Source organism: Mesoplodon bidens, assembly GCF_964165515.1.
Source record: "Mesoplodon bidens genome assembly, chromosome: 19".
Taxonomy (NCBI): Eukaryota; Metazoa; Chordata; class Mammalia; order Artiodactyla; family Ziphiidae; genus Mesoplodon; species Mesoplodon bidens.
The window spans coordinates 43,938,903-43,966,878 of NC_138179.1; the positions used below are offsets into that span (position 1 = coordinate 43,938,903).

Here is a 27,976-nt window from a genome sequence, read left to right on the forward strand (position 1 = left end):
GTAAAGCTGCCCAACTACATCACAGGTAAGCCAGCCTGACGGCACAGGAACAGGGCCAAGAGGCACCCCTCACCCCCAGTCATGACGCTGACAGCTCCGCACACTGTGCCCACAGGATTTGTGCACGCTTCTGCGTCTCTGCTGCGTTCCAAGAAAGAGATGTCTCAACAAGAGCGGCCCCCACCAAGCCTACCTCCTCTCCCGAGAAACTTGGAATTCCAGCCCCACTCCCCGTGCCTGGAGGTTGTAAGGCAGAGGCAACAACAGGCAGAAAATTTCAATTTTATTTGGCCAATGTGTCCAATTCCAATATTGTGGTAGAAATGCCTGAAGAACTGTCAACATGTGATTCGGTTCAAGCAAGCATCCTTGGCCGTCTCCCAGCCTGGAAACGTAGGGTCCTGGTTCTGCCTGGTGCAGGCCTCAGGCCACCCTGGATGTCACAGAGCAACGAGGACCCTGGCTTGGGGAAGGAGGGGGCTGCAGCTGCACCCTCCAGTCATGGGGGGCCCCTGTGACAGAAACCTGAAGTCACCACTTAACCAAACGATGCAGGAGCCACGCTCCACCATGGCAACACCGCATGAGGTGAGGGACCTGTCCAGACCGGCCTGGTCCCGCCCCACACAGGGGACAGGAGTCCCAGGGAGGCCTGGCCAAGGTGGAACAGACACCCTGACTTCCAAAAACATCTAAAAATCCCACAGATGGAATTTTTTTTTTAAGTGATAGTATAAACCTAACAGGAATGAGACATTGCCAGCGTGAGATTCCAAAACATTTTAGCGGGCACTCTGGACAGAACCATGTACAAAAAAGTACATCACAATTAAAAAAAAAAGGCCCACCAAGATGGGCTGGCCTGGCCTGGAAATAAACCCCTTTCCAAAAGTTGAAAAGCAAAGGAAGACGGGTTTAGATTTACAAGTGTGTTAGAGTGAAGTGTGGCTTCAAAAAAGTTCCCTGCATTTCCGATCGACGCTCCCTCTCCGGGAGGGTCTGCGGGCGTCCGGAGGCTGTGCTGCTGGGTGTGCAGCCCACTGGGAGGTGCCAGGTTTGGGTGCCCAGGTCTGGTTTTCTGTGTTACAGTTCATCTTTCACAGCTTTTTGATCATCGTCTTCCTCCAGATCAGGCTCTTCTGCTTCTTCGAGGTCTTCTAGGTCCTGCGACGGAGGATGAAAAGGAAGGGAAATGAGAGGTCCAGGCCAAGCTGGCATGCTGAGGCCCCCACACGCATGCCAAGTACGCCAGGGACCAGCTGGCCGCTCGGACACGAGCAGCCAACTTTGGTCTCTGTGAGCAGATGTGCGTGTATGTGGGGTGGGTTTCCCGAGGAGAGCGAGGCATGGGGACTTCTGCCCACAAGACAGGGTGGAAGCAGAGCTGGTGCTGTGGGAGCCCAGCCCACGCCGTCCAGCAGGTGAGCACAGGGGCCGCCCCAGCGTGAAGACCAAGCAGGGAACTGCTGGTGTGTAACATCCACCCCTGTAACCCTGGAGCTTGAGAGGCCAGTGACAGCCCATCAACCACAGCAGCACAAACGGCCCTGGCACTCCTCACCTGCCCACCCCCCAGCAGGTCTGCCCCCTTGTCCCACGTCCCTGCGCTTCCGGGCGGGCCCTGCGGCCTCAGCTGACCATTCCCTCCACCACGCCCACCCTGCCACACCCTCTTGGCCTGGCACTTCTGACGTCCCCTCCACTACCCCCAGCTGACCCTAGCTGATGTGGACAGGCCTGAGCTCACACCCAGCAGAGCACCTCAGCTCAACAGGGAACGTGCCAGACGAGCCTGAGAAGATTCCTGAGCAAACACCGGCACCTAAAAACCCTTCCAACACCCCCGTGTAGCGCTGCCCGGCAGCACTGAGAAAGCATGTCCCATGGGCCGCGGGGTCCGGTGACCACCTACATCGTCATCCCCGGCTCCGTCCTGGCCGCCGCTCTCCAGGAATTTCTTAAAACCGTCCAGTGTCCGCTCCCCATTGTAGTCGATGACCTGTGGGGAGGGGAATGAGATGCGGGAAGCGGTCCCACCTGACAGCCCCCCGCTGCCCCTGCACACCCTTCCCACCCAGCCCTCGATGGCGGGCGCACCGTCCTGTCGGCGCTGGCGGGGAAGAACTTGAGCGTGGGGAAGCTGTGCACTTTCACCGCCTCCACCTCGTTGGCTGTGGAGTCCATCTTGGCAATGACGACGTTCTCGTGGTCCTTATACGTCTCTCCCAGCTTATCCCAGATGGGGGCCAGCTGCTTGCAGTGACCGCACCACGGGGCATCTGAAAGAGAGCCGTTCTGAGTCTCGCTCGGCCGGAAAGTGCCCTGCCCCACCGAGCCCTGAGGAGCTGGAGGGCCTCACTTACAGAACTCCACAAAGACGTTCTTTTTCTCATCAAAAGCGACCTCTTCGAAGTTCTTCCCGACGAGCACTTTGACAGGCTGCTTGTCCCAGTCATCAGGCAGCTCCTGGCTCATCAGGTGGGGCTAGAGGGCAGGTAGAGCAGGGTCAGGCATGCGCGGTCACCAGGGACCCCTCCGCTGCCGAGCTGCTTCCAGAGCCTCAGGAGGGGGTGAGCCTGTGAGGCTGGGCTGCTCCATGCGCCACCAGGATCCTCAGCAGTACCCCCCGCCCACCCCCAGACACGGCCTATACCTTGATCTTGCCCTCCAAGAAGCGGTGGCAGAACTCGGTGATCTTCTCTGCCGTCAGCTCGTCCGACTCTGGCCTGTACTTGGTCATCTCCTCCTCCAGCGTGATGAGGCGCACGGCCGGGCACTCCTCCTTCTTCAGGCCGAAGAACTCCAGGATGCGCTGGTTGTCGGCGTGGTCGCTGTCGATGAAGATAAACAGGATCTTGGGGGAGAAAAGGCACGTTGACGGCACTGCAGGACAAGCGCTCCCTCTGCCCCTCTGCTGCCCACTCCCAACAGCTGGGACCCCGAGACTAAACAGGCTGTCCTGAGGCAGGAAGAACACTCTGGACCAGCCTTCAACCTGGGGCCGAGCCACCCGCAGGCCACCGGGAGCGCTCACCTTGCCCTTGAAGCTCTCGGCAGCTTTTTTGAAGTTGCTCAGCTTGCCCTCGTAGTCAGACACGCTCTTCGGCAGGAAGAGCAGGATGTGAGTCTTGATTTCCCCTCCGAAGATCTTCGGGGCTGTCTGTGTCAGAAACGCAAGTTACTTGGTCTGAGTCACAAACCAAACTGTTGACACAGGCTATTCTCTCAATGGCCCCAACGCCGCCACAAGCCTGGACAATAGCAGGGGCTCTGCAAGTGGGGGTCCCCACGACCGAACACCATGACCCCCCGAACCTCCCCCCACCAGGGGCAGGACCAGCAGCACAGAGCCACACCTGCTCAGTGAACTCGATGACCAGGGGTAACTGGTTGTGCTTGACGAAGTCCAGAAGTTTCTCCTTGGTGACCTCCCCCTCAAAGTTGTTCCGGCCTTCGTCAAACTGTGGAGAGAGAAAGGTGTGGATGCCGAGGCTCCCCACAAAGCCCCCTGTGGCCCCGGCTGGCCGGACTTGGCTAGGAACGCAGTCTGCAGCATTTTCCTGTCTGGGTTTTGAGCGCAGTCGGGGGCAGGACCCACGTGCCTCCGTCCAAAGCAAAACCAGGTGACGGCTGCAGGGACATATCCTCTGGGCACCAGGCAACAGTGAGGTCACTAGGAGCGCACGCAGCCTCCCACGTGCCAGGATGGCAGCAGCTGACCCAGACCCTGCCCCAACATGTTCCTGACAAGCCACGAGAACCCCACGTCCTGGGTGCCAGGGGCTTCCTCATTGCCAAGTCCCTAAAACTGCAGCTCTCCAAGTGCGGGCCTCACCCCTGTGGGTCCAAGGCCCTCCCTGGGTGGATGCAAGGTCAGAGTGATTTTCACAATCATGCTCAGACGGCAGGTGCCTTGTCACCCTTTCCCCCCGGGAGTGTGCAGTACGGCATGACATTACGTCAGACTAAAGGCAAACAGGAGAACCCAGCTGTCTTCTGTTTGGGCAGACATTAGAGAGCAGCAGAAATCTAAAATACCACTCTTACCCCTAAAATGTTGTTGTCTGGGAAAAATTAATTTTCACAAAAATATCTTTTTTTTTTTTTTTTTTGGCCGCATCATCTAGCTTGTGGGATCTTAGTTCCCCAACCAGAGATTGAACCCAGGCCCTCTGCAGTGAAAGTGTGGATTCCTAACCACTAGACCGCCAGGGAATTCCCCCAAAATGTCAGTTTTGATAACATGTAACATTTATTATTGTTACTTCAGAATGAACAAGTTATTTGGTTTTTTTTAATTTCTCGGCTCTAACTTCTAACACTTCTAACACAATAAAAATGGATAGGTGTAATCCACACAAACAAAAGATCTTTGGGAACTCCAGTGACCCGTTAAGAGCTTCAAAGCCCTAGGGCTGCCGCCGCAGAGCCGCGAGGTGCGGCCCTGCTCTGGATGGGGATGGCAGACACAGCTCCTCGTGAGGAAGGCTAAGCTGTGCCTTGGCCTGTCCAGCAGGTCAGTGAGCCTCCCATCACCCCTGTGAACTCAAATGGGACTTGGAGAAAAAAAACCACTCACCTTCCCTTCCTGGTCATTTCCCTCTGCGTTTTCCTAAAGTAACTTCCAGAAAAGCAGGTGGCCACTTCCCACTCCTACTGCACTTACGTAGGGCCTGACACATGGCTTGATCACAACACGTGCTGCTAAGTAGGACCACACAGAGGGCCAGGCCCAGGGAGCTGAAGCCTGCTCTGCCTTCCCCACACCCGAAAAGGGAAGGTGCAGAGAAACAGGAAGGAAATGGAGGCGAGAGGCTGGCCTGGCCATGGCTGGGCACCATCCGGCATAAAGTGGAGCCCCCATTATAGGCAAACAGGCCGCCATCCCCCCTCCTCCAAAACTGCCGTGCCTCTGCTGGGACCTAGTCTTCGAGGTAATATTGCCATGTTACACTATGTTCGATGTCTGCTTTGGTAAAAACCAAACAGCCAGCCCTCGTTTATGTGGGGACAGCTACAGGAGGCCTGGGGTCCTGGGCAAAGGCCACCCCTCCAGACCACAATGAGAATGTCACAAAAAGGCCCCGCACCCACTCTTAAGCCCCCAGCTTCAAAAATGAAAAAGAAAAACAAAGTAAACACCAAACAAAGACACAGGATGATCAGCTCTCAAACCAGTGGTCCAAGTTCCAACGACCTGGAACCCAGCTGACCTGGGACCCAAGCTGGGAATCTCGGGCTCAAGTTCTGCTGGAGCCCCACCCTCACCATCCTCCCTCTCAAGTGGCAGCTGGCAGTTCCTGGGAGCCCCGTCCCACTCTCGAGGCTGCCCACTGGAAGACCCAGCGAACTCTGAGGAGCTAGGCGAACAGCCTGTAGGAAGGGGAACAAGTAAAGGCGGAGAAGGGGGACCACAGGCCGGGCAGGAATCTGCATCTTCTTCCTCTCATCCGGGGAGCTGTCTGACTGCAGTTGTGACCCCTACTGATCCCCCAACACAAAACCTGTGGGCTCTGCCAGGCTCTTGCTCACAGCTGCCCAAGGAAGCCATGCCGTTCCAGCACAATCACTGGAAGCAAACGAGTGGAAGAGGGGATGCCCCGCCTACTGGCACCAGACCTGAGGGGGTCGGCTGTGCCCAGCCTGCATGAACACCAAAGACTTGAGGCCAAGAACAGATGAGCTACCGTGACTACAGTCTTTGCAGAACAAAGAACAATCGTGCTAACCTTCAAGGACACATGATCACTGAAACCATCGATCCAGTTTGACAAATGCCACTCCAGACCTCAAGGATAATGGAAAAGAAATGTGTGGACCAAGCTGATGAAAGGGGATTTGCAAGCTCTGCAGGCCTGAGTCTCCCAGTCCCTCACCCAGAACTGCAGGGTGAGCCCAGGACCTTCGTTCCACTCAATTCCATCCAACTCGGCAGGGTTTTTTCCTAATCAGCTGTTAATTACAGCTTCCTGGGCACTTTTGGGAAGACAATTGACTAATTTAGCAATTCTATTCCCTTTAGGGGACATCATGAGAATGTCTACTAAAAAAAGGGAGCATATATAATGCCTTGAGTTCTTTCGAAGAAGGGGCTTCAGAAAGAGCTGAAAACAAGCTGCCCCCAAACCCTGTGCAGCTGGGAGGCCTGCGCCGCCCCATGCTCCCCACCCCCAGGTGCTGGAGGCTCAGCAGTGCCCCAGCGGGAGTGCACACACAGTGGGGGCCCCCCAAACGCTGCGATTTACAACTTTGCTGTAACGCTACTTCTAACTACCTTCTAACCCTGGGGACAAAACAGGACAGGAGTCGAAGGTCCAGCCCCACCCCCTGAAGACATGCCTCCAGTCCCAGCCCCTCCCCCACAGCCTTCCCTCCTCCTCCACTCAGCACCCAATCCAGGGACAGCTGTGTCCCAAGAGCATGGGTGCTCAGCAGGCCCCAGGCCCACTGTCTGCTGGCTAAGATAAAAGAGAGACCCCCATCGCCCACTCGGGTAATGCCATGCACACACCAATCTCAGCTGTGTCCTAGCAAGAGCGCAGAGTGGTTAAAAGACACACGGAAGGAATAACAGACACGGGGCTGGGGGAGCCTGGAGGAGCCCGAGGGAGCCCTGGGGCCAGGCTCTACCAACAGGGTGGGAACACATGCCACTAATACTCCAGAGTGGAAACAAACAGGAGCGACAGCTGCACAACAGCGCAAATGTAATTAACGCCGCTGAATCCTATACTTAACAGTGGTTAAAATGCCAAACTTTGGTACACGTCTCACCACAGCTTTCCTTTCACAAGCTAACACTCCGAAGCCACCTGGCTTCCACAGAACACTGCACTGGGGCCACCAAAGAAGCTGGAACAAAGGGCCCACGGCTGAAGGGGCTGAAGGCCACTGTCTAAGAGGCTCCTACAACCTGACGTTGCAAAATGGGCCTTGATAACAGGTGGGCCTCAGTCCAGCAGCCAGCACCGCCCGGGCAAGGTCCTCGAAGGCAACACCAGCCCTGCGGCACAGCACCGCCCCCACCCGCCCCCCGAGGGCCACTCACCTTCTTCAAGAGGACAACCCCGTCCTTGTCCAGCTGGTATTTGGAGAACATGTCACTGTTGGATGTGATCCCGAAGGGGATGTCATCAGTGGCCTCTGCTGCCAGTAAGAACTGCTTGGCAGATTCCGACTCCACGTCCTGGAGAGGAGAACCAGAGGTGGCCGCCACCACAACACTGAGAACCCCTGCCCTGGTCAGCAACAGGGCAGACTGCGGTGCGCAGGCCACGGCAGGAGGAAGGAAGACCCGGGATGAAGTTCCAAAGCCTCTACCTTAAAGAAGCCGATGACTGCCACCTCGCTGGACTCCACCAAGGTCTCCGCGGCAGTCCCGTCAGACAGCATGCTGGCGGCAGGACCTGTGCGCTTCTTCAGCCAGTTCACGATATCGTCGGCTTCTCTGCCAGCTGCACCCAAACACATGCAGGGTCCACTTGAAACCAGGGATGCGCCCACCCTCCCCGCCCATCCTTATCCGACCTCTCTGCCAAAACCAGAGCAAAACATCCTCTTGCCACAGAAAAGGCATCCTGTCTACATACCTGCCCAAATTCCAGGGCTAAAAAGGAGTTTCTGGGTATATGGGAGACTGTGATTGTGTTTAAAGGAGAAAAAGGCAGTGGTTACCTCTGGGTAACAGATTACAAGTCATTTTTTTCCACTAATACCTTTGTAAATTTTCCTTGACATTTAAATTCATTAAACACACGCGCACTTTCCCCGCAGTGGTCTCACACTAGGCTTCGTCTTAATCAGAGATGTGGCAGGATTGGAAGAAAGGGCTGGTTAGCAAGTCAGCCTCAAGGCCAGCTTTCCCCTGCGAAAGCGGGCTGGGCCCTACCACCTCGTGCGCCAAGGCTGGTCAGGTGTCCTCGCCCCACATGCCTCCGGGACCGACAGGAGGAGGAGATCAGCCCATGCACGCCACCCAAGCAAATAAAACGAAAAGGAAGAAAACTGCTTCTCCTGCGACTACCTAGTCCAACCTGGAAAGGGTTGCCAAATCTCATGTTTAAAAGAACTCTGCCTTAGGGACTTCCCTGGTGGTCCAATGGGTAAGACTCCACGCTCCCAACGCAGGGGGCCCGAGTTCGATCCTGGGTCAGGGAACTGGCTCCCCCGTGCCAGAACGGAGATCCCGCGTGCCGCAACTAAGACCCGGCACAGCCAAAATAGATAAATAAAATATTTAAAAAAAAATAGCTTTAGAACTTCCCTGGTGGCGCAGTGGTTAAGAATCTGCCTGCCGATGCAGGGGACACGGGTTTGATCCCTGGTCCGGGAAGATCCCACATGCCGTGGAGCCACTATGCCCACAAGCCACAACGACTAAAGCTCGCACGCCTAGAGCCCGTGCTCCGCAACAAGAGAAGCCACCACAATGAGGAGCCTGCGTACCGCAACGAAGAGTAGCCCCCGCTCGCTGCAACTAGAGAAAGCCCGCGTGCAGCAACGAAGACCCAACGCAGCCACAAATAAATAAATAAATAAATAATTTTTTTTTTTTTAAAAAGAAACAAAACACTTAAGATAAATCTTTAAACAATAGCTTAAAGAAAAGCATTCTGCAGAGAATAAGTGAAAGCTGTGCTATCAGTTACAGGTGGAGTCAGGAAGAGTTGTCTCATATACAAAGCCTTAGTGTTAGTGACGGGATCATGGTAACTCTGCATAAGGCACTTCCATTCCAAAAGTGAACATAAGTAAAAGTGGGAGCAATAAAACAGCAGCCTACTGAGAAGACCAAAGCTGCTGACATCAGAACTAACAAGATGAGCTGCTCTACAGGATTCTAGCAGAGAAGCCACAGAACCTGTTTTACAGACAATGATTCTCCGCTGTCACTGGTACCGACCAGGCTACACAGGGGAGGCGGCCGAGCAGTGACAGGGCCTGTGCCGCAGACGAAGCCGGGCATGGATTCAAGCTCTGCCATGACCGGCACGAGCCCCAGACCAGTACCCACGGATCTCCGCTTGCCCCTCCTCTGTGAAAGGCCCTTGCTCCCGCCTTGGTGGCAGGCACACCAGAGAGCCAGCAAAGGCTGACGTGTTGCTCCATTTGCTCAGCCTCCCCCCGCCTTACTGGTCAACCTTAGGACAAGCCTCAGCCTACCAGCCACCCCCCTGGGATGACCCTCTCCACTTGAGAGATTCAGGAATGAGAGAATGTTCCTCACACAACTCTCAGAGTCTGAACTAGACCTAGAACCCAGTCTAAGAATGGGTTCTCCTCCACGCCTCTGCTATCTTCAAGAACTGCAGGCAATAAAAGGACAGTGCCGTGGTCACACCTGTGTACTCTTTGGGGGACGCCGTGTCTCCGTTCTTGAAGAACTTGATGGTAGGGTAGCCACGGACGCCATACTGCTGGGCCAAATCAGACTCTTCAGTGGCATCCACCTTGGCCAGTCTGATCTCGGAACCTTCTGCCTTCAGCTTCCCAGCTGCTTTGGCATACTCCGGGGCCAGAGCCTTGCAGTGGCCACACCATGGGGCATCTGGGAGAGAAAGCAAGACCTAGAAGGCAGCACCGACCCACTCCACTGCCTCCCTTCCCTTCTCCTTTGGTACTTCCCTCCATAAAATCCTTATCTTTGCACCAAGATAACCGCTCTGAACGCACAGTTTGAGCTGATAGCTTGGTTCTCTTGGGCAATATCGGAGAGAGGCCATGAATGACAAACCACCAGCCCCACTCTGCTGTGTCTTCATGATTAGTAACTTCCTACTACCTGCAGGCGATCAGGGCGGTTGAGTCCCTGGAATTTCCCTTTAGGAACCAAAGAAGTTAGGCAGCTAAAGCTACAGCAGCCGTATACTCAGTGAGACTAATCATGAGTACAAGACTCACATCTAACTCGAGTTCTTTAGACTCTCTCTGAACTCAGGTTAGCAGCTGTGTTGGGCCTAAGATTTCCCCCTGAGATAGTCAGGGCTCAAACACTTATGGACACAAACAAAGGTTCTGGATTCTGGTTGGCAACACTGTTAATCAGAAGACAGCTGTTCCTGGTGGAAGGTGGTGTGGGCAGGGGCAGTGTTCTCTGGGAACTGGTCCAGGCGAGCAATTAGGGGACTGGACCCTGCGTGGTCCTTCGTAGTTGTAGCAGCTTACACAGTCGACCCTGTTTTACTTAGGCTAACAGAGACATCCTGCCATGTGGACCTCAGGCATAAAAGCACATCCAAGCTGTCTGCCCTTGGTCACCCTCAGGGTCCAGCTGGGCAGGAGGGATGCCCCCAGGACACGGGCGGCGCACGGACGCTGACAGCAGGTCTGTGGGCTGTTTCCGCTTAAGGATGCGCCTCCCCAGGGGCTAGGAGTCAGCGCATCCATGGGGTGGCCGGAGAGCTGACAGCCCTTTAGACCCCCAAACCCACCTCTGGCGGGGCCGGGGGAGGGAGGGTGGGGAGGGGCGCCCAGGACCCCCGCGCCCCCCCACCCTCCAGCCCCCCTCCGTCCCTCTGTCCCCCCAGTGCTCCTGCACCCCGGCCCCTCCTCTGTCCCCACTCCGTCCCCACGCCGCGGTGACGGCGAGGCCCGGCCCGGACGGACGAGCGGGCGGCACTCACAGAACTCCACCAGCAGGTACTTGTGGGCCGCCAGCGCCTCGTCGAAGTTGCCCTTATGGAGCACCAAGACGTGGTCCTCCTCGTCGGGGGCGCCGGCGCCCGGGCGAACTAGCGCGGCCAGGGCCAGGCAGAGCAGAGCACGGCGTAGCATGTCGGAACGGGATCGGCACTCCTGTTGGCGCCGCCAGGACAGCAGGCCACGAGAGCGCGCACTGCCCGCCCCGCCCTTATAACTCAGGCCGCCGAGCGCGCGCCCGCCCGCGCCCACCTCCGATTGGCCGGTGGGCTCCGGGGCCCGCCTCCACCGCTCTCGCATTGGGCGTCCACACTGGCCACGGCCCCGGATTCGGAATCGCTACGGGCACCTCCCTCGCCCTCGCCCAGGATTGGCCAAGGAGCTCGCGCTCGCACTCTTTCCCGGCCTCTCATTGGCTCCTGGCGGAGAACTTTCTCTCCCTGGCCTTGTGACTGGTGGCTTTCTCCTACACCTTCAGCGGGTCTGGAATGGCTGCTACCTTCGGGGGCCTGGGCTCTGCGACTCCTGATTGGCCGAGACATGCGCGCGATCCTTCGTCGAACGTGGCAGTGGGGCGGAGTCCCCAGCCGAGGGGCGGAGCCGCGCTTGCGCCTCCGAAACCCCTCGTGTTGCTTTCTGACTGGACCGCGTATCCCCAATTGACACCGCCCCCCAGCTCTTCAGGCTGGAAACTGAGCTGACGCGCTTCCGGCGCGCGTGAGGCCCGTGCGGCCCCTGCAGTGGCGGCGGGGCTCCGGCACGGGCGTCGCCCCGGGCGCCTCGGCGGGCGGCTAGGGCGCTCCCGGTGGCGGCGTAGCGAGGCGCAGGGGCAGCGCGCGGGGGGCGCGGGGAGGACCGAGGCAGGACGCGATGGGGCCGGCAAGACTCGGCTGGGCCCGGAATGGGGCCGCCCGCCTGCTGAGAGGGTCAGGGCCGGCACCGTCTCCTGCGGCACCTTCCCTCCCTCCCACCGGCTGCCAGTCCCACGAAGCAGCCTCTGGGTCGCTTTCAGGCGCCCGGGTAGACCCGCGCCGTCCGCCAGGGGGGTCGCTAGCGGCCACCGAGCTCTAAAATGCGGCCGGGCAGCGTGATTGGGAGTGAGCGTAACACGCACCGGACGTCAAGACTGAGGATGCCCTTGATGCCTTTTTATATTGACATGTTGGGATATTTTGTATACGATGACTTAAGTAAAAGTATTAAAGCTTTTTTTCCCAATTTTTTTCTTTAACGTGGCTTTCGAACATTTAAAATAACATACTTGGCCCAAATGTTGCTCCTGTCGGGCGGCGTGGCTCTGGACTGAGCAGCTCCTTTTCCTTCACAGTTCAAAGCCTAACTCTAACCCCACCACACCCCCGTCTACACTCTATTCTTCATTTGTGTTCACTTCCTCGGTTGTGAAATGCCAACCCCACTGATTTTCACTCATCATAGATTTAATAACTTGACAGGAAAAAGGACACTCCCACATTAAATGTACACGTTGGCTATATAATAACATCCTGATTTCAGAAATGGTAAAACATAGAAAAAAAAGATGTTTTTGTACTTCTGAGAGTTTGTATTTATTGACACGTAGCTCCTGAGGGCCTGTCTTCTCATCTCTTGTGGTACTTCCTCACCTAGAATATGAATTCCTGAAGGTCAAAACCAGGTTCTCTGTGCCCCTCCCCCAGGGTCAGTAGAACAAGAGTCAGGCAGAGGTGGTTGTATGCCTGTCTACCTCACAGCACGCACTGTACAGGAGCTGGGCCTCAGGCAACGAAAGGCTATGAACATGTGTCTCTGCAGCTGCGGCCTCCACCCCAGTTCGGTGGGGTCCTGGCCCGGGTGCTGGCCCGCTGAGCGGCAGGGCTTCAAAATAAGCCATCACAGGCACCCTCTGCTCTCTGGGAAAGGGTGGATGGGAATTACCTCATATCTCCTGCCCTATCTCCCAACATTTTTGTGACTGCCATGACCCCGATTTACAGACCACAATTTGGGTCTGAGGCAAGGGACATTTGTACCACGTCTGGATTTCAGAGGCACTCATGAAATCAGAGTTTAGATGCCTAAACTTTGGGGCTTTAGTTTTTTCATCTGATAGGGACAGAGTGAAGAGATACCAAGATGTTGATTAGTTTGTGATGGTTTGGAGGCAGCTTAGCCTCACAGCATACGGTAAAGTAGTTACAAAAGATGAGAACACTGGGACCAAGGGGAGAACAGACTAGACGCAGAACAACAAGGATCTGAGTTGCTGGCTGTGGTTGACTCTCACTCTGGTTCAGTCTGGGCCTCCGTGGCCAAAGCCAAGGGCAATTGGGACACACCTTGATGCAGGTGATGACAGCCCACTGTTCTGCAACCCAGGTGGACCCAGCCAAGTCATCGTTCTGTGAAAACCAGGGCTCTGGCCTGGGCAGGGCACAGTATTTTCATGCCTTGCCTGCATTGATGCACCTTCTCAAAGCACGTCCGCAGGGAAGTGGGGTTCCCAGAAAGCTGGAGGGAGGCCAGGTTTGGGGATGCCCCAGGTCTCCAGTCTCTGGGGTTGGTCAGTAGTTGGGTGAGGTGCAGGGGTGCATCCTTCCCCCCAGGACACAGGCCAGGTTCACTGTACACCTCTGCAGGCCTTGGCCCTGAGGGGAGGGCCAGCATCTGTCTTTTTCCTAAGGCCACTCACATGCCTTTCATGGGCAACTCTAGGAAGAGGCGATGGAGCCGTGTTCACTCTCATACCAGTGCCCTGAACTGGAGTGCACCTTTGGAGGGCAGAGCCCCAGTGGCTGTGGCTCTGGCATCTCTCTGAACCCAGCACAACTGCTTCAGGATGTCCTCCAGGGATCTCTCACACCCAGAGAAGGTGCTCATTAAACACTGGTTGAACAACTGAGTGATAAAACATTTTGATAAAGACTACTCTCAAAAATAGAGTTCTTGGGGACTTCCCTGGTGGTGCAGTGGTTAAGAATCCCCCTGCCAATGCAGGGGACACGGGTTCGAGCCCTGGTCCAGGAAGACCCCACATGCCGCGGAGCAACTAAGCCCGTGCACAACTACTGAGCCTGAGCTCTACAGCCCGCGAGCCACAACTACTGAGCCCGTGCGCCTAAAGCCCATGCTCTACAAAAAGAGGAGCCACCCAATGAGATGCCCGCACACCTCAACGAAGAGTAGCTGCCGCTCGCCGCAACTCAAGAAAGCCTGCGCCGCAGCAATGAAGATCCAATGCAGCCAAAAACATAAAAAAAAAAAAAAAAAAAAGATTCCACGCTTCCACGGCAGGGGGCACGGGTTTGATCCCTGGTCAGGGAACTAAGATCCTGCATCCCACCTGGTGTCGCCAAAAATTAAAAAAAAAAAGTTCTCAGAATAAAACAACTCCCTTTCAACCCAATTGGAGGCATTGAGGGAGTTAACAGCAGGCTCGTGGACACCCAGGAAGTCCTCCTGACTGCAGGTTTCCACTGTGGAGCAGCAGCAGGGGAGCGAGGGCTGTGCCATGGGCCACACAGCCCTGCACATGGGTGAGCTGGGACATAGGAAGAAGGTGCAGTGGTGAGCATGGCCCTGGTGGACTGAAGTGGACCCTGATTGTACAGTATGACAGTGCTGGGCATGGAGAAGATTCTAGCAAACTACAATAACTGGTGAGTAGTCACAATAAAGGTGCTGACCTGGTGTCCACTGCCATTCTCCTCAGTGGAAGAAGGGTCCATCTAGGGGATGGCTGAGGAGGCAGAAGCTTGGGGATGACTAGGGCCATGGACAGAGGGAGGGAGTGGAGAGGAAGGGTCACACCACTGGCTCACTAGGGCAGGGAGCCCAGGCCCAGCAGCACTGAGCTGTACAGACAGGTTTGGGTTTGGGGTGGAACCAGAAGGATCAGGTTAGACTTGGGACCTGAGAGACACGTCATGCAGGTCCTGCAGGTGCCACCTCATGTAATCCTTCACCAGAGGAGGAACCAGAACAAAGTCCTGGCTGTTGGCAGCGTGTCCGTACTACTTGGCACTTGGGGTCTGAGTTCACATATCAAACCAGAGCTTGGAAAATCCAAGAGCAAAACTAGTAGGCCTTCTGGCTTGCCTTGGAAGGCCCTTGCCCAATAAACCAAACTACTGCCAGCACAGGCTGACCCTAGGTTTGAAGATTTTCACTGGACCTCTTAGGAGGTGGACAGGGAGAGCTAGAGCGGCTGTGGCTGGCCCCAGGGCTCCTGCAGACTGAAACCTGTAGCCACCGCCTAGCAGCCTTTCCCCTCCAAAGGTAGAGCTGTTTCAGAAATAGCTGTGTCTGAGTTTAGTGGGAAAGGCCTTGGGCCTTGGAACCCAGAGCTGTGCAGTCTGTCTCCCCCTGCCTCCGGCAGGCAGTCCTGGGAGAAGCTGGTTAGGGTCCTTGACCCCTGTGGATTCCAGAGCTGGGGGCTATGGCTCTTGGATTTACGTCTGGGCCAGCTGATGCACCAAGTGGCACTTTATCCCATTACCCAGCCCAGCGCCCAGACTCCAGAATCCCACCAGGGCCCTGGTAAGGAAGGCCAGGAGATAACCAGCCCTGTGGGTGCCATCCTGGCATGACATGTGGTCACTGACCTGCGGGTGGGGGTGAAAGGGTACTTCCGAGTCCACCCCAGCTGGTGATAAGGTCCTGGGAGGGCTCACCCTACTGATAAGCACTGGGAAGAGTGGCAAGCTGTGGGAGGTGCAGCCAAGGCGGGCTCAGGGAAGCGGCTGCCCAGGTGTGACACACAGCACTCTTCTCACGGGCTCGGAGCACAAAGGGAGACTTTGCAACCAGCATTGAGCCATAAAAGGGAGTTTCTGGAACCAACACTCTGGAGCTGGGGATTCCTAACTGCCCTTTCCTGTCTCAGGGCTGGGAAAGGGCGTGTTAGGTACTAGGTGCCCTTGGGGGTGATGCTCTGAGGCAGCACAGTCCCTGCTACCCCAAGGTCCTGAAGAGACCCTGACGGTCAGCGGGACTGGCTGTGGAGCATGCGTGGCCCTCGGCAGTCCTTCAGGGCTCCCTAGGTGCTCTTTTGTACCTCCATGCAGCGAGGGTCCCCATCTCCTCCCATTCATCCCACCTCACCAATCCCACCTTTGGACCTCTGGCCCTACAGGGCACAGGGGCTCGGCTGGCCTTCCATGTCACCCTCCATTGGCCCTGCTGCCCATGGTGCCAACTTCTCCACTCTCCTACCTAGCTTGGAGTCCTCATCCCAGGTCCTACCTAGCTTGGAGTCCTTATCCCAGGTCCCTTGCGACCCAGTCATCCCATGTGTTCCCAAGTCTGCAGCAAGATTCCTCTTCTCTGAGGCTGAAAGCGCTCCCTCCCAGAGGCTCAGACAGGGCCCATGAGTAGGGTGCGGGAGTCACTCTGGACACCCCACCAGGCCCAGGGCCTGACTGTGCCCCGCCCTTTCCCTGCAGGACCCACAAGAACCGAAAGGGTAGCACTGGCGTCGCGGGCTGACATGACTAAGAAAGGGCTTTAAACCCATTCTCCTTCAACAGCCACAGGAGCAGTGGCGACTGCACCTGGCCCCTGGCCGGCCACTGGGTGCCCCGGGGTAGCAGAGGAATGGGGCCCCACTTCCCCTTTCCCACCAGGAGACGACCAGCAGACACCCTGGCTCCTTAGGGGGAGTTTATTTCCCGGTCAGAAAAGGAGAAGCAGGACAGGCTCTTGTGCGTTCTAGGCCCGGGCCTGACCGGGGAGGGGTAGGGTTGGGTGGGGGGCACAGGGGACGGCTCCAGCTGTGCAAGCTTGGTCCCACAGTTGTCCTGGCTGGGTCCTGGTTGGCCTGCTGGGGATGGTGGCACCGAGCCTGGGGGCAGAGGCAGGCCAGTGGGCCCAGAGGACGGCACATATGGAGGCAATAAATACCGACAGGCCAGGCACATGACTGCAGGCCGGCAGGCCCAGGCGGGACAGGTAAGGCTTGGCCACTGGTTTTGTCTGCTGAGGGCTCTCTCTCTTGGGGCCGTGGGCTCTAGGCACTGCCCACCGGGACAGAGAAGGCAGAGGTGTGAGGACACCCAGCCTCCCAGATGGGACTGGAGGCCTCTCAAGGTTTGGCATTTGGCTTTCCCAAGCCCCTGGAGCCGTCCCCGCAGCCCTGGCCAGGGGGAGGGGGACTGGCCAGGCCCACGCAGACCGGGGAGCAGCAGCAGCACATCCCACACACCTTCTCGGGCCACGGGGATCACAGACGGGGCAGGGACTGGGGGAGACCACATGCTCATGCAGACACGGGGTTAGGAGATTAGTGACGCCCCCTCAGCACACGTTCCACATGTTAAGGCATCATGGTTAGACGGTTACTGACAGCAATGGATGGACTGACCGGGGAGAAGTGAAAGCTGGAGGACGACCGGCCCAACGAGGCCCCACGTGGTACACCCCACCCCCACCAGGAGGGCGTGCCAGAACACGAGGTGGGGCAACAGAGAAGGCCCAGGGGACCTGAGCCCCTCTGCAGTGCCTGGCTCCCTTGCCAGGACCTCAGGTCGGGTTAGGACGGTGGGGGAACCTCAAGGGATACAGAAGGGGAGGTGTAGACCTCCCTCCCCACAGCACAGGCGGAAGCAGCAACAACACTAGACCACCGAGGAGGCTGGGGCCAGCAGGCTGGAAGGGTGGAGGAGGGACAGACAGGCCGGCCAGGAGGCAGACCAGGGGGTAGTGGCGGCAGCGTGGGCGGGCCCTGTCAGCACTTTGGTCTGGGGTCGGGAGGGGTGGGGAGGGGCATGTCCGTCCTTCTGTCCGCCCGCCCTGCCCACCTCCCAGCCTCGGCTCAGTCCTTCCACTCCTTCTTGATGGTGAGGTTCCACTCCCAGGACAGGTGGTCAGTCCTGTCGTCGTCTGTGAAGCGGGACTTGATGTTGTAGCTGCCTCGAGCCAGCATGCCCTTGGGGGCCTCCTCCATGGGGGTCAGGAACTCGTATTCCTCCGCTCGAGGCCCATAGCTCCCCACCATGTAGTCGGTCTTGTCAACTGCGATGCAGAAAAGGCGTCGCTCAGGGAGCAGAGCTGGGCGTCTCCTCTCTCCCTCCCGATCCCTGAGCCCCTGGGTGGCCACCTCCCTCCTGGGGGCTCAGGCCTGGCGCCCCCCCTCACTCACTCTTAACGCCTTTCCTGTACGTGTGCTGGATGTACTTCATGCCGGACACGATCTCTCGGTTCACCTGCAAGGAGGCACCCCAAGCAGGGCTCAGCCAGGATCCCCAGCCCCAGCCCCAGCCCCTGGCACCTCCCTGAGCCTCCTCCTTACCCGGAAGGAGATTTTTATCCTGTATTCCACACCCTCCTTCAGCACAAAGGACTGCTTCTTAAAGCTCTCCAGATCACCTGCATTTGAGAGGAACGCCACACTAGGAGGTTCAGCCAGGGGAAGCCTCTGGCCCTGGTGGGGTGCCCCTTCCACCCGGCCCCCCCCCCATAACCCTCGGCAACCCAGACCTAGACCACACCAAAACCAGAGCCTTTTAAGACCACTTGGCTACACTTCTTGTGCTCCCCACAAGAGGGCGCCAGCACCCCAACAAACTATTTTTAGGGGAAGCAGCAGGGCGCCTGGCAGCCCCAGCCAGGAACCTCAGAGATGCCACTCACCTGTCAGGTCCAGCTCCAAGGGGCCCGGGGCCGTGCTACAAACCAGGATCAGTCGGGTCACCACAACATTGGGGACGTTGGGGTCTGCAAAGTGACAGCAAGTTAGAGTTTCACCAGTGGGGGAAATAGTAGCAAACACCCAGAAAAGCGACAGGTGTCCACACACACACACACCAGGGCCCACTCACCAGCGGACACGGCCACACGGCCCAGCAGGGCCTCCTTGTACTTGCGCAGACTCTCGTCGTCCTTGTCCAGCTCCTGGATCTCCTGGATGCTCTTCTGGGCCGGGGGCTTGTAGTTGACCGAGTGCTCATCCTCCTCGTTCTCAGCCGCAATCTGCGCCAGCTGCTCGGCTGTGGGCTCCTGCTCAGCCATACTCACCTCTAGCTAGGTCTGGGACACCTGTGGGCAGGGTAGCATGGGCTGTGGCATCTCGGAGGGACCCACAGTGCTCCTCCTCCTGCCCCTCTGCAGGCCCCCCAGGTGATCTGCATCAGATCTCTGCAGGTGGTCAAGCCCCCACCTGGGCCCAAGGAGAGGTGCACCTTCTGTAACAGGAAAGCAACGACAGCCAGAACTTTGAAAAGGCCCCAGACACTGGCTCCTGAGGCCCAGAGGGGCCACACTTACCTCCTTGCCCTGCCTACCTCAGGGGTCCCGACCACAGGTCCAGCACCCAGAGCTAAATGGAACCTGCAGCCTGCTCCTAGGGGAGACCAGGCACAGCTCCCCTGATGCCCAGGAAGCAGCAGCAACCTGGTCCCACCAGGCAACATCAGGACCAAGTCCTGCTGCTTATTCTGAACTGCCCAGGCCCTTGCCTCAAGGGACCCCTCCTGCTGGGTCCTCTCTAACCAGAGAGTTCCTTCGGACACGTCCTAGCTGCAAACCAAGACTTTGTGCAAGATACGGGTCAGTTCTGTCTCACCCTTCAAACACAGGACTCTCCTAAGGCTCAGATGACAGGGCCAACCTCAGTCTCACAGGTAAGTCCTAAAATGGCATGAGAGACCCTAAGTGTCTGCCAACCATATCTCCAATTGTGAGGGTCTGCGACCTAGAATTTGCGAACCGCTGCAAACATGTGGTAGTCTCAGGACCCTCATTCCGGACCCTGCCCCAGAAGAGCCCGCAGCAGTGCTGACAAAGCGAGGAGCAGCGACGGGGCAGCCACTGGGCTTCCTTCGCTAAGGATGACCGTCGCACCCCCTAGAATCCCTGAGGAGTATCTGAAACCCGCTCAGATCTGACCTGGAGGTGCAGGAGGTAGGTCAGGGCCACCAGTTGCCAGTGAAGATAGCCAAGGCCAAGGCCGGGACCCGAGCGAGGATCAGATCTTACAAAGGGCCGCTAGGGACCCGGAACCGCCCGGCCGCCGCAGGCGGGGTGGGGCCGGCCCGCTTTTCCAGACCTCCCTGCTGCTTCCTCTGGAATTCCTCTACAAGGCTCACGCCCTAACGCCACTCAATCGCGGCCGCAGGCGACAGGATCCTTTAAGTGCGATGGCGCGGCCCGCACTTCCGCAGGGCCTGCAATCTGGGCCGGGCGCGGCCCGGCGCGTGGGGTGGGGCGCGGGGACCTCACCGCCCAAGGGAAGGGGCGTCCGGCCTGGCCCGGGCCCGCGCGCACCAGCGGGGAGGGGGCCCTGGGCACGAGCGGCGACCACAAAAGAGGCCTGCACAGCCCCCGGATCCCGCCCCCAGCACCCTAGCCCCCGCCTCCGGATCCCAGCGCCCCCGACCCGCACGTGGGCCCGCCCTACGCCCGGGCCACCGCCCGCTGTCAATGCCGCCCCCGCCCGGCGCAGACCCCTCGGCGGGGCTGGCGGGCGGGGCGGGCGGCGAGAACAAAGGCGCGGCCCCGGCCTCCTCCCCCGCGGCCGCCCCGCCTGCCGCGCCCACCGCGATCGCCAGCCCCGCCGCCCGCGCTCACCGGAGGATCGTCCTCGCCGCTCTCGCGCTCCCTCCCGCACAGAATGACGAACCTTGCCGCCCCGCCCGCGCGCGCCCGGCCGGCCACTTCCGGGGTCACGCGACTTCCGCTCGCGACGGGCGGGCTGCGGAGAGCGCATGCGCGCGGGGCCTGGCGTCAGCGTGCCGCCGCCATCTTGCGGGCACGGCCTCGTGGGCGCGTTCCGCGTGGGCGGTGCGACGGTGGGGATGTTTGCGGAGGCCTATCCCGTTGGGGGTTTTACGCCCTTTGCCCCAGGCATTTTTTGGACCCGGGCATCCCCAGGGGTCAGCCCGCAAGCTGAAGGGGCGGGGCAGTGTCACAGTCTCGCTGAGCCCCACGCGGAACGCGGGCGCGGCGTGGCATTTCCGCGAGGTGCTGGAACGCGCGTCTGTCAACTGGTGCGTCTCCCTCCACGGCCACGCCTCCTTCTTACCGCCGGACGTTCATCCGCGGGTGTCGGCCTAGCGCTCCATTCCGGGAGAGGGTGTCGGTGCGCCTGCCGAGCCTTTCGCTCCTTCCAGACCAAGTCAGCATGTGGTCGCCCTGCCAGGAGCTCCTGGCCCAGACGCCACGGCCGACCCGGGTTTTCCAGCCTTGTGGCGAGTATCGGACACTTGCCCATGCGCTCAACCCGGGAGCATTTTGCAGCTCCAGGCGGGGCCCATGATTTGTCACCAATGTGTCGGGCCTGGCGGAGCCCGCGCCGCCAATGCCCGCCGAGCACCCCGCTCCCTCCTCCTCCTCGCGGGGTCTGAGCCCCCAAATGTTCAACACCAGAATCACCTGAAACACACACCCCTAGATTGCGCGTAGGAGGGCCTTTTAGGCCATAGAACTTAATGCGAAGTACTGACCTTGGTATCTTTTCGAAATGTCTTAACTTTTGATGAGTATCTGCGAGTTTTCTGTATCTAAGAGTCTCGCTGTCCCCTTTACGTGTAGGAAGTTGAGTTGACCAAAGACAGAGCATTCCAGTATGGTATTTATTCGGTGTGTGCTTCTGAGGCTTCCTGCCACTGAAAACCGCAATGCTAGAGCCAGCTGTCCTGCTGCACTGCTGAATCGCTGGTTGAGCAAAAGTTTGCTTTCCCATAACCCAAGTGCTTTTTGAAAAATACCAAACTTGTTATGTTAGTCACCTATTGCTGGGTAAAAACGTACCCTGGAATTTAGCAGCTTAAAACGACCAACATTTACTATCTTGAACGAGGATTAGGGAGCTGCTCTGTGGGGTGATTCCGGCTCCAGTCTTGTGAGGTTGTGGTTAGCTGTGAGCCTGGGACCTGGTCTCAAGGATCTGCAGCGGGCTGTTGGCTGGAGGGTTTAGTTCCCCGCTGCCTACAGCTTCTGGCCTCTCTATAAGGCAGTTGGCGTCCCCCAAGTGAGGCCTCAGAAACAGAAACAGAGGGTCTTCCCTGGTGGTCCAGTGGGCGAGATTGCACTCCCAATGCAGGGGGCCAGGGTTCAATCCCTGGTGGGGGAACTAGGTCCTGCATGCACAACTAAGAGTCCTCATGCAGCAACGAAGATCCTGCGTGCAGCAAGAGAACACAAGCCAGGGAAACAGCAAGTGCCAAAAACAAAGCTGCAGTGTCCCTCACAACCTAGTGTCAGAAGTGCCATCGCTTCTGCTGTCTTCTGCTGGTCAAACGGACCTTCCCCAGTACAGCGCCGGAGGAGAGCACAGGAGCATGAGGACAAGGAGGCGGCCCACCACATGGACCAAGGTAGAAAGAATGGGATTATGAAGCCCAGGGGACCTATCACCAGCTACAACAGGTACCCACCAGCTCGTGTCCAATCCTGTGTCATGTGTGCCCTAATTCCCTTAACACGTGCAGCAAGTTTGAAGCAAACGTCAAATGTCATAAATATTTCAGCGTGTATTTATTTCTAAAGAAAAGGATCCAGACTTCCCTGGTGGCGCAGTGGTTAAGAATCTGCCTGCCAATGCAGGGGACCCGGGTTCAATCCCTGATCTGGGAAGATCCCACATGCTGCGGAGCAACTAAGCCCGTGCGCCACAACTACTGAGCCTGCGCTCCTAGAACCCATGCTCTGCAACAAGAGAAGCCTACGACGTGGTGAGAAGCCTGCACACCGTGACGAAGAGTAGCCCCTGCTCGCGGCAACTAGAGAAAGCTCATGCGCAGCAACGAAGACCCAACGCAGCCAAAATAAATAAATTAATTAATGAATTAATTAATTAAAAAAAAGAAAATTAAAAAAAGAAAAGGTTCCTTTGGGAGTAAATAATAGCAGTACAGTCTCCCACAAACCACTCCAGGACTTCCCTGGAGGTCCAGTGGTTAAGACTTCGCGCTTCCACTGCATGGGACATGGGTTCGATCCCTGGTCGGGGAACTAAGATCCCATGTTCCCACATGCCACGTGGTGCAGCCTAAAAACAAACCACTCCAGACGCAGTGGCCTGGAGCAGCAGTTTATGGTTCTCTCCTGTTCTGTGGGCTGAGGGCTGGGCTTTCTTTCGTGCAGTTGTAATCAGCTCGGTCGTGCTGCAGCCACAAAGACTGGCTATGAAGACTGGCCATCAAGATGGCCCCATTTCAATCAACAGCCTGGGCCGTTGGCCCGAGGACCGCCCACACAACTCCCATGGGATTTTGGCCGCTGGACTCCAAGAGCAAATGTTCCAAGAGGCCTGTCTACTGTGAAGGAAGGGCAGGTAGAATCAGGAATGGAGATGTAGGGAACAGTAGCCAACATTCAATTCACGAATCACTCAGGTTATTACACATGGTTACAAAGTAGGGAAAAGGGGGTAATGAACCATTCAAGTCACTGGGCTTAGTGGTCTCTTCTTAAGGAACAACAGTTACCCCCTGGGGGCGGGGTCTTCACTCTATCAGTTGTTCCTTCTCTTCCAGTGACATACATCATCCATCAAACTTCTTTTTTTTTTTTTTTTTGCCGCCGTGTAGCTCGCGGTTAAAAGGGCCGCCGCCGCGGCGGGAAGACGGCCCCAGTTATGCGTAAGCGCCTGCTGCTCTGGCGCTGCAGCCTGATCCCCGGCGCCACGCGCAGGCGCGCCATCAAACTTCTTATCTTTTTTTTTTTTTTTTTTTCGGTACGCGGGCCTCTCACTGCTGTGGCCTCTCCCGCTGCGGAACACAGGCTCCGGACGTGCAGGCTCAGCGGCCATGGCTCACGGGCCTAGCCGCTCCGCGGCATGTGGGATCTTCCCGGACCGGGGCAAGAACCCATGTCCCCTGCATCGGCAGGTGGACTCTCAACCACTGCGCCATCAGGGAAGCCCCAAACTTCTTATCTAAAGTAACACTCTTAGTTTATCACTTAAGATACTCACGGTGCTACAACAGACATTTCAAAACAATTAACATGGACGTTCATGTTGGCCAGTGTGACTCCATTTTGAACTACATAACATGTCTTAACATAGCTTAAATCCTACAAGTTTCACACAAGATGAGTAGGAATCATAACAGAAATCACATCATAACAGAGTTAGATTCCACCTCTCAACGGGAATAGAAGCAAAGGATGTGTGACCCTCTCATGTAAAGCACACTCTCTGCCTCCCAGGACTCCCAGAAGTCTCATTCCATCATGGCTTCTGGTCAAGACTCTGGTGAGGGTGAGGCTGGGGGGTGTGGCTTCTCTTAATCTGAAAATTGGGGCTGAAGACCCAGAAGACCTGCTTTGTGGCACCAGACGAAACAATTGTCTCACTCCCTGACCTTCAGAATCTGTGCCCATAGTAAAATGTGTTTGTTTCACACCACATTTTGGAGTAATTTAAAGAGCAGTAGGTACCTGGAATACCAACCAAGAAAATATGACAAATTCTTAAATATCATTAAAGATCTAACCAATATTTTCCTTGATTGTACTGAGTTCTTTTACTTTTTGTTAGAGCTTCATACATTGCATTAGTTGTGTTAGGGTCTTCTTTAATAGGATCATCTTCTCTGCTCTGTGCAGTGTCCTGTTGAAGGACCAGAATCACTGGTCCTTAGAGTCTCCCACAACTGGGACTGGCTGGCAACACCATACCCAGTGCTGACATTGTGTCCCTGCCCTTCATCCTTTCCGTAGGTGCAGGTTGGACCTGCAGGAACTGGACCCCTTGGAATGTGACATGTTTCTGCACCATCACAAGGGAGGAATGACGCTGTTTTGAACCTTTTATCAAATTAGCAAAGAACCTAAGAGATGTGACATGCATGGCCATGCCTGGAACGCCCAGCGGGGCTGGGGAGGGCTATGAAAGTACACTTTGAACCTTAACAGAATTCTGAGGAAAGAACCATGGCTGTGTGCAAAGGTTTAGTTGCAAGGACATTTATTTTGGCACTTTTACAATATCAAACGTTTTCATAACAGGGATCTGAAAAGCAGAGCAGATCACTGAGCAGCCCCAGAACATCTACACTGTAGTAAATATTAATATATATTAATTTAAAAACCCTGTGATTCAATTACTGAGCCTGCGTGTCTGGAGCCTGTGCTCCGCAACAAGAGAGGATTCGATAGTGAGAGGCCCGCGCGCCGCGATGAGGAGTGGCCCCCGCTTGCCTCAACTAGAGAAAGCCCTCGCACAGAAATGAAGACCCAACACAGCCATAAATAAATAAATAAAAATTAAAAAAAAAACCTGTGATTAATTAAAACTTCTTACATTATTCAAATAAAAATATTTAATGACATAGAAAGGCAGCTTTACTGAGGTATAATTTACAAAATCCACCCAGTGAAAGTTTACAATTCAAGAATTTTTTAGTAAATTTGTAGAGGTGCATAATCCTCATGCCAAGAAAGTTTCCCTTGAGCTATTTGTAGTTGATGCCCACTCTAGCCCCCCTTCCCCCCCAGACCTTGGCAACCACTGTCCTGCTTTGTGCATCTGTAAATTTGTCTTTCCTGGACATTTCTTGTAAGTGGACTCACACAATATATAGTCTTCTGGTGTCTTTTGATTTCACCTAATGTTTTGCAGTCCATCTACAGCATAGAATGCACATTTTGTCCTGTTTATTGTATAAGTATAGCATATTCTGTTCGTATTCACTTGTCGGTTGATGCACTTTCGGTTTCCTTTTTGTCTGTTGTGAACATTTGCTGTCTTTGTATGAACGTTTGTTCATTTGTCTTGGGTAGATTGCCAACTGTGAAATTCCCCATGTTTTCCAAGGTGGGGATGCACCTTTTCACATTTCAGCAATGTGAAAATGTTCCAGTTGGGCACACCCTGCCAATATTTGGCATTGTCTGTCTTTTTTTTTTTTTTTTTTTGGCTACATTGGGTCTTCATCGCTGCACGCGGGCTTTCTCTATTTGCGGCGAGCGGCAGCTACTCATCGTTGCGGCAGGTGGGCTTTTCATTGCGGTGGCTTCTCTTGTTGCGGAGCATAGGCTGTAGGCGTGCAGGCTTCAGTAGTTGTGGCACGTGCGCTCAGTAGTTGTGGCTCACGGGCTCTAGAGCATAGGCTCAGTAGTTGTGGCGCATGGGCTTAGTTGCTTCGCGGCATGTGGGATCTTCCCGGAACAGGGCTCGAACCTGTGTCTTCTGCATTGGCAGGCGGATTCTTAGCCACTGCACCACCAGGGAAGTCCCTGTCTGTCTTTTTGATTAAAGCTGTCCTAGTGGATGTGACATGGTGTCTCTTTGTGGCTTTGATTTGCATTTCCCTGTTGAAGAGTCTTCTTTGGTAAAATATCAAGTTTTTTGTCCATTTTTAAGTTTGGTTGTTCTATTCAGTTGTGAGACTATTGATAGGTCCTGGATGGGAGTCCTTTGTCAGATATATTTTCTGCGACTTTGTTTTTCTTAATGATGTCTTTTGAAGGGCAAAACCTTTTAAGTGAATTCTAACATCAATTTTTTTTCATGGCTCATGCTTTTGATGTTGTGTCTAAGAACTCTTTGCCTAAGCCAAAGTTGTAAAGATTTTCTTCTGTAATGTGTATAATTTCAGCTTCCATTTAGGTCTGTACTCCATTCTGAGTTAATTTTTGTGTATAACACGAGTCAAGAGTTGAAAAGACTCATAATTTTCCCCACTGAACTGTCTTTGCACGTTTGTTGAAATTTTATTCACCATAAACTTAAGGGTTTATTTATAGACTCAATTCTGTTCCTTAATCTATATGCCACAACCTCTTGATTGCTGTAGCTTTGTAGTAAGTTTTGAAATTTGGTAGTGTAGGTTCTCCAACTTTATTATTCTTTTCAGAATTGTTTTGGCTATTCTAGGTCCTTTGAATTTCCATATAAATCTTAAAAATCTGTTCTCAATTTCTACAAAAGCACCTATTGATAGGGATTACACTGACTCTATAGAGCAATCTGGGGAGAATTGCCATTTTAACAATATTGAATGTTCCAACCCAAAGCATGAGATTTCTATGCATTTATCTATTTATTTAAAAAAAATTTTTGACCATGCCTTGCGGCATGCGGGATCTTAGTTCTCTGACCAGGGATTGAACCCGCCCCTTGCAGTGGAAGCAGGGAGTCTTAACCATTGGACCACCAGGGAAGTCCTTTAATTTTTTTATTGAAGTATAGTTGATTTACAATGTGTTTATTTCTGCTGTACAACACAGTGACTCAGTTATACACATATATACATTCTTTTTCATGTACTTTTCTATTATGGTTTATCCCAGGATATTGAATATACTTCCCTGTGCTATGCAGTAGGACCTTGTTTATCCATTCTGTAACAGTTAACCCCAAACTCCCAGTCTGTCCCTCCCCCACCCCCACACATCTATTTAATCTTTAGTTTCTCTCAGCAGTATTTCATAGTTTTCAGTGTGCAGATCTGGCACTTCTATTGTTAAATTTGTTCCTTTTTTTTTTTTTATTTTGGCTACATGGAGTGGCATGTGGGATCTTAGTTCCCTGACCAGGGATCGAACCCATGTCTCCTGCATTGGCAGTGCAGAGTCTTAACCACTGGACCACCAGGGAAGTCCCAATTTTATTCTTTTTTTATTTACATAAATAGAATTTTAATTTCATTTTTGAATTGTTGGTTGACTTCTGTATATTGATGTTATATCCTTATATTCTGCAACCTTACTAAGCTCATTTACTAGTTTTTTTTAAAAATTAATTAATTAATTAATTAATTAATGGCTGTGTTGGGTCTTCGTTGCTGTGCGCAGGCTTCTCATTGCGGTGGCTTCTTGTGTTGCAGAGCACGGGCTTCAGTAGCTGTGGCTTGAAGGCTCTAGAGCTCAGGCTCAGTAGTTGTGGCGCACGGGCTTAGTTGCTCCGCGGCATGTGGGATCTTCCCAGACCAGGGCTCGAACCCGTATCCCTTGCATTGGCAGGCGGATTCTTAACCACTGCGCCACCAGGGAAGCCCTCGTGTACCACTTCTTAAAGTTTGTGTAATTCCTTAAGATTCTGTACCTGTAGGATCATGTCATCCCTATGAAAATCCCTGGGTTTACCCTTTCCAAGAAAAGCTTGTGTTAATCTTTTAAAAGAACATATCTTTGCCAATTTAATGTCCTAAAATGATGGCATCATATAGTTTTTTTGGCTGCCTTTGGGTCATCATTGCTGTGTGCAGGCTTTCTCTAGTTGCTGCGAGTGGGGGCTACTCTTAGTTGCAGTGCACGGGGCTTATTGCGGTGGCTTCTCTTATTGCGGAGCACGGGCTCTAGGCGAGCGGGCTTCAGTCGTTGCAGCACGCAGGCTCAGTAGTTTGTGGCTCCCAGGTTCTAGAGTGCATGCTCAGTAGTTGTGACGCACAGGCTTAGTTGCTCCATGGCACGT

The 27,976-nt window shown here is 55.1% G+C and overlaps 2 protein-coding genes across 3 annotated transcripts; both read right to left on the reverse strand.

Moving 5' to 3' along the window:
- Positions 1 to 270: 270 nt before the first annotated feature.
- P4HB (prolyl 4-hydroxylase subunit beta) lies at positions 271 to 10,835 on the reverse strand. The gene is made up of 11 exons (XM_081219895.1): positions 10,623 to 10,835; positions 9,341 to 9,547; positions 7,321 to 7,454; positions 7,049 to 7,186; positions 3,357 to 3,461; positions 3,035 to 3,160; positions 2,654 to 2,854; positions 2,364 to 2,484; positions 2,098 to 2,279; positions 1,913 to 1,999; positions 271 to 1,164 (listed from the first exon to the last, which is right to left on the reverse strand). The coding sequence occupies exons 1-11, from the start codon at positions 10,771 to 10,773 to the stop codon at positions 1,084 to 1,086; spliced, it is 1,533 nt and encodes a 510-aa protein (XP_081076021.1). The 5' UTR covers positions 10,774 to 10,835; the 3' UTR covers positions 271 to 1,083.
- Positions 10,836 to 17,352: 6,517 nt separating this feature from the next.
- Positions 17,353 to 20,287, reverse strand: ARHGDIA (Rho GDP dissociation inhibitor alpha). Of its 2 annotated transcripts, none has more exons than XM_081219944.1 (6): positions 20,182 to 20,287; positions 18,435 to 18,651; positions 18,247 to 18,330; positions 17,906 to 17,982; positions 17,756 to 17,819; positions 17,353 to 17,628 (listed from the first exon to the last, which is right to left on the reverse strand). In XM_081219944.1, exons 2-6 carry the CDS (start codon positions 18,622 to 18,624, stop codon positions 17,429 to 17,431), a joined length of 615 nt encoding a protein of 204 aa, XP_081076070.1. In that variant the 5' UTR covers positions 18,625 to 18,651; positions 20,182 to 20,287; the 3' UTR covers positions 17,353 to 17,428. The 2 variants fall into 2 exon arrangements, with proteins under 2 accessions (XP_081076070.1, XP_081076071.1); XM_081219945.1 differs by lacking the exon at positions 20,182 to 20,287 and adding an exon at positions 19,501 to 19,859.
- Between the last annotated feature and the right edge of the window lie 7,689 nt (positions 20,288 to 27,976).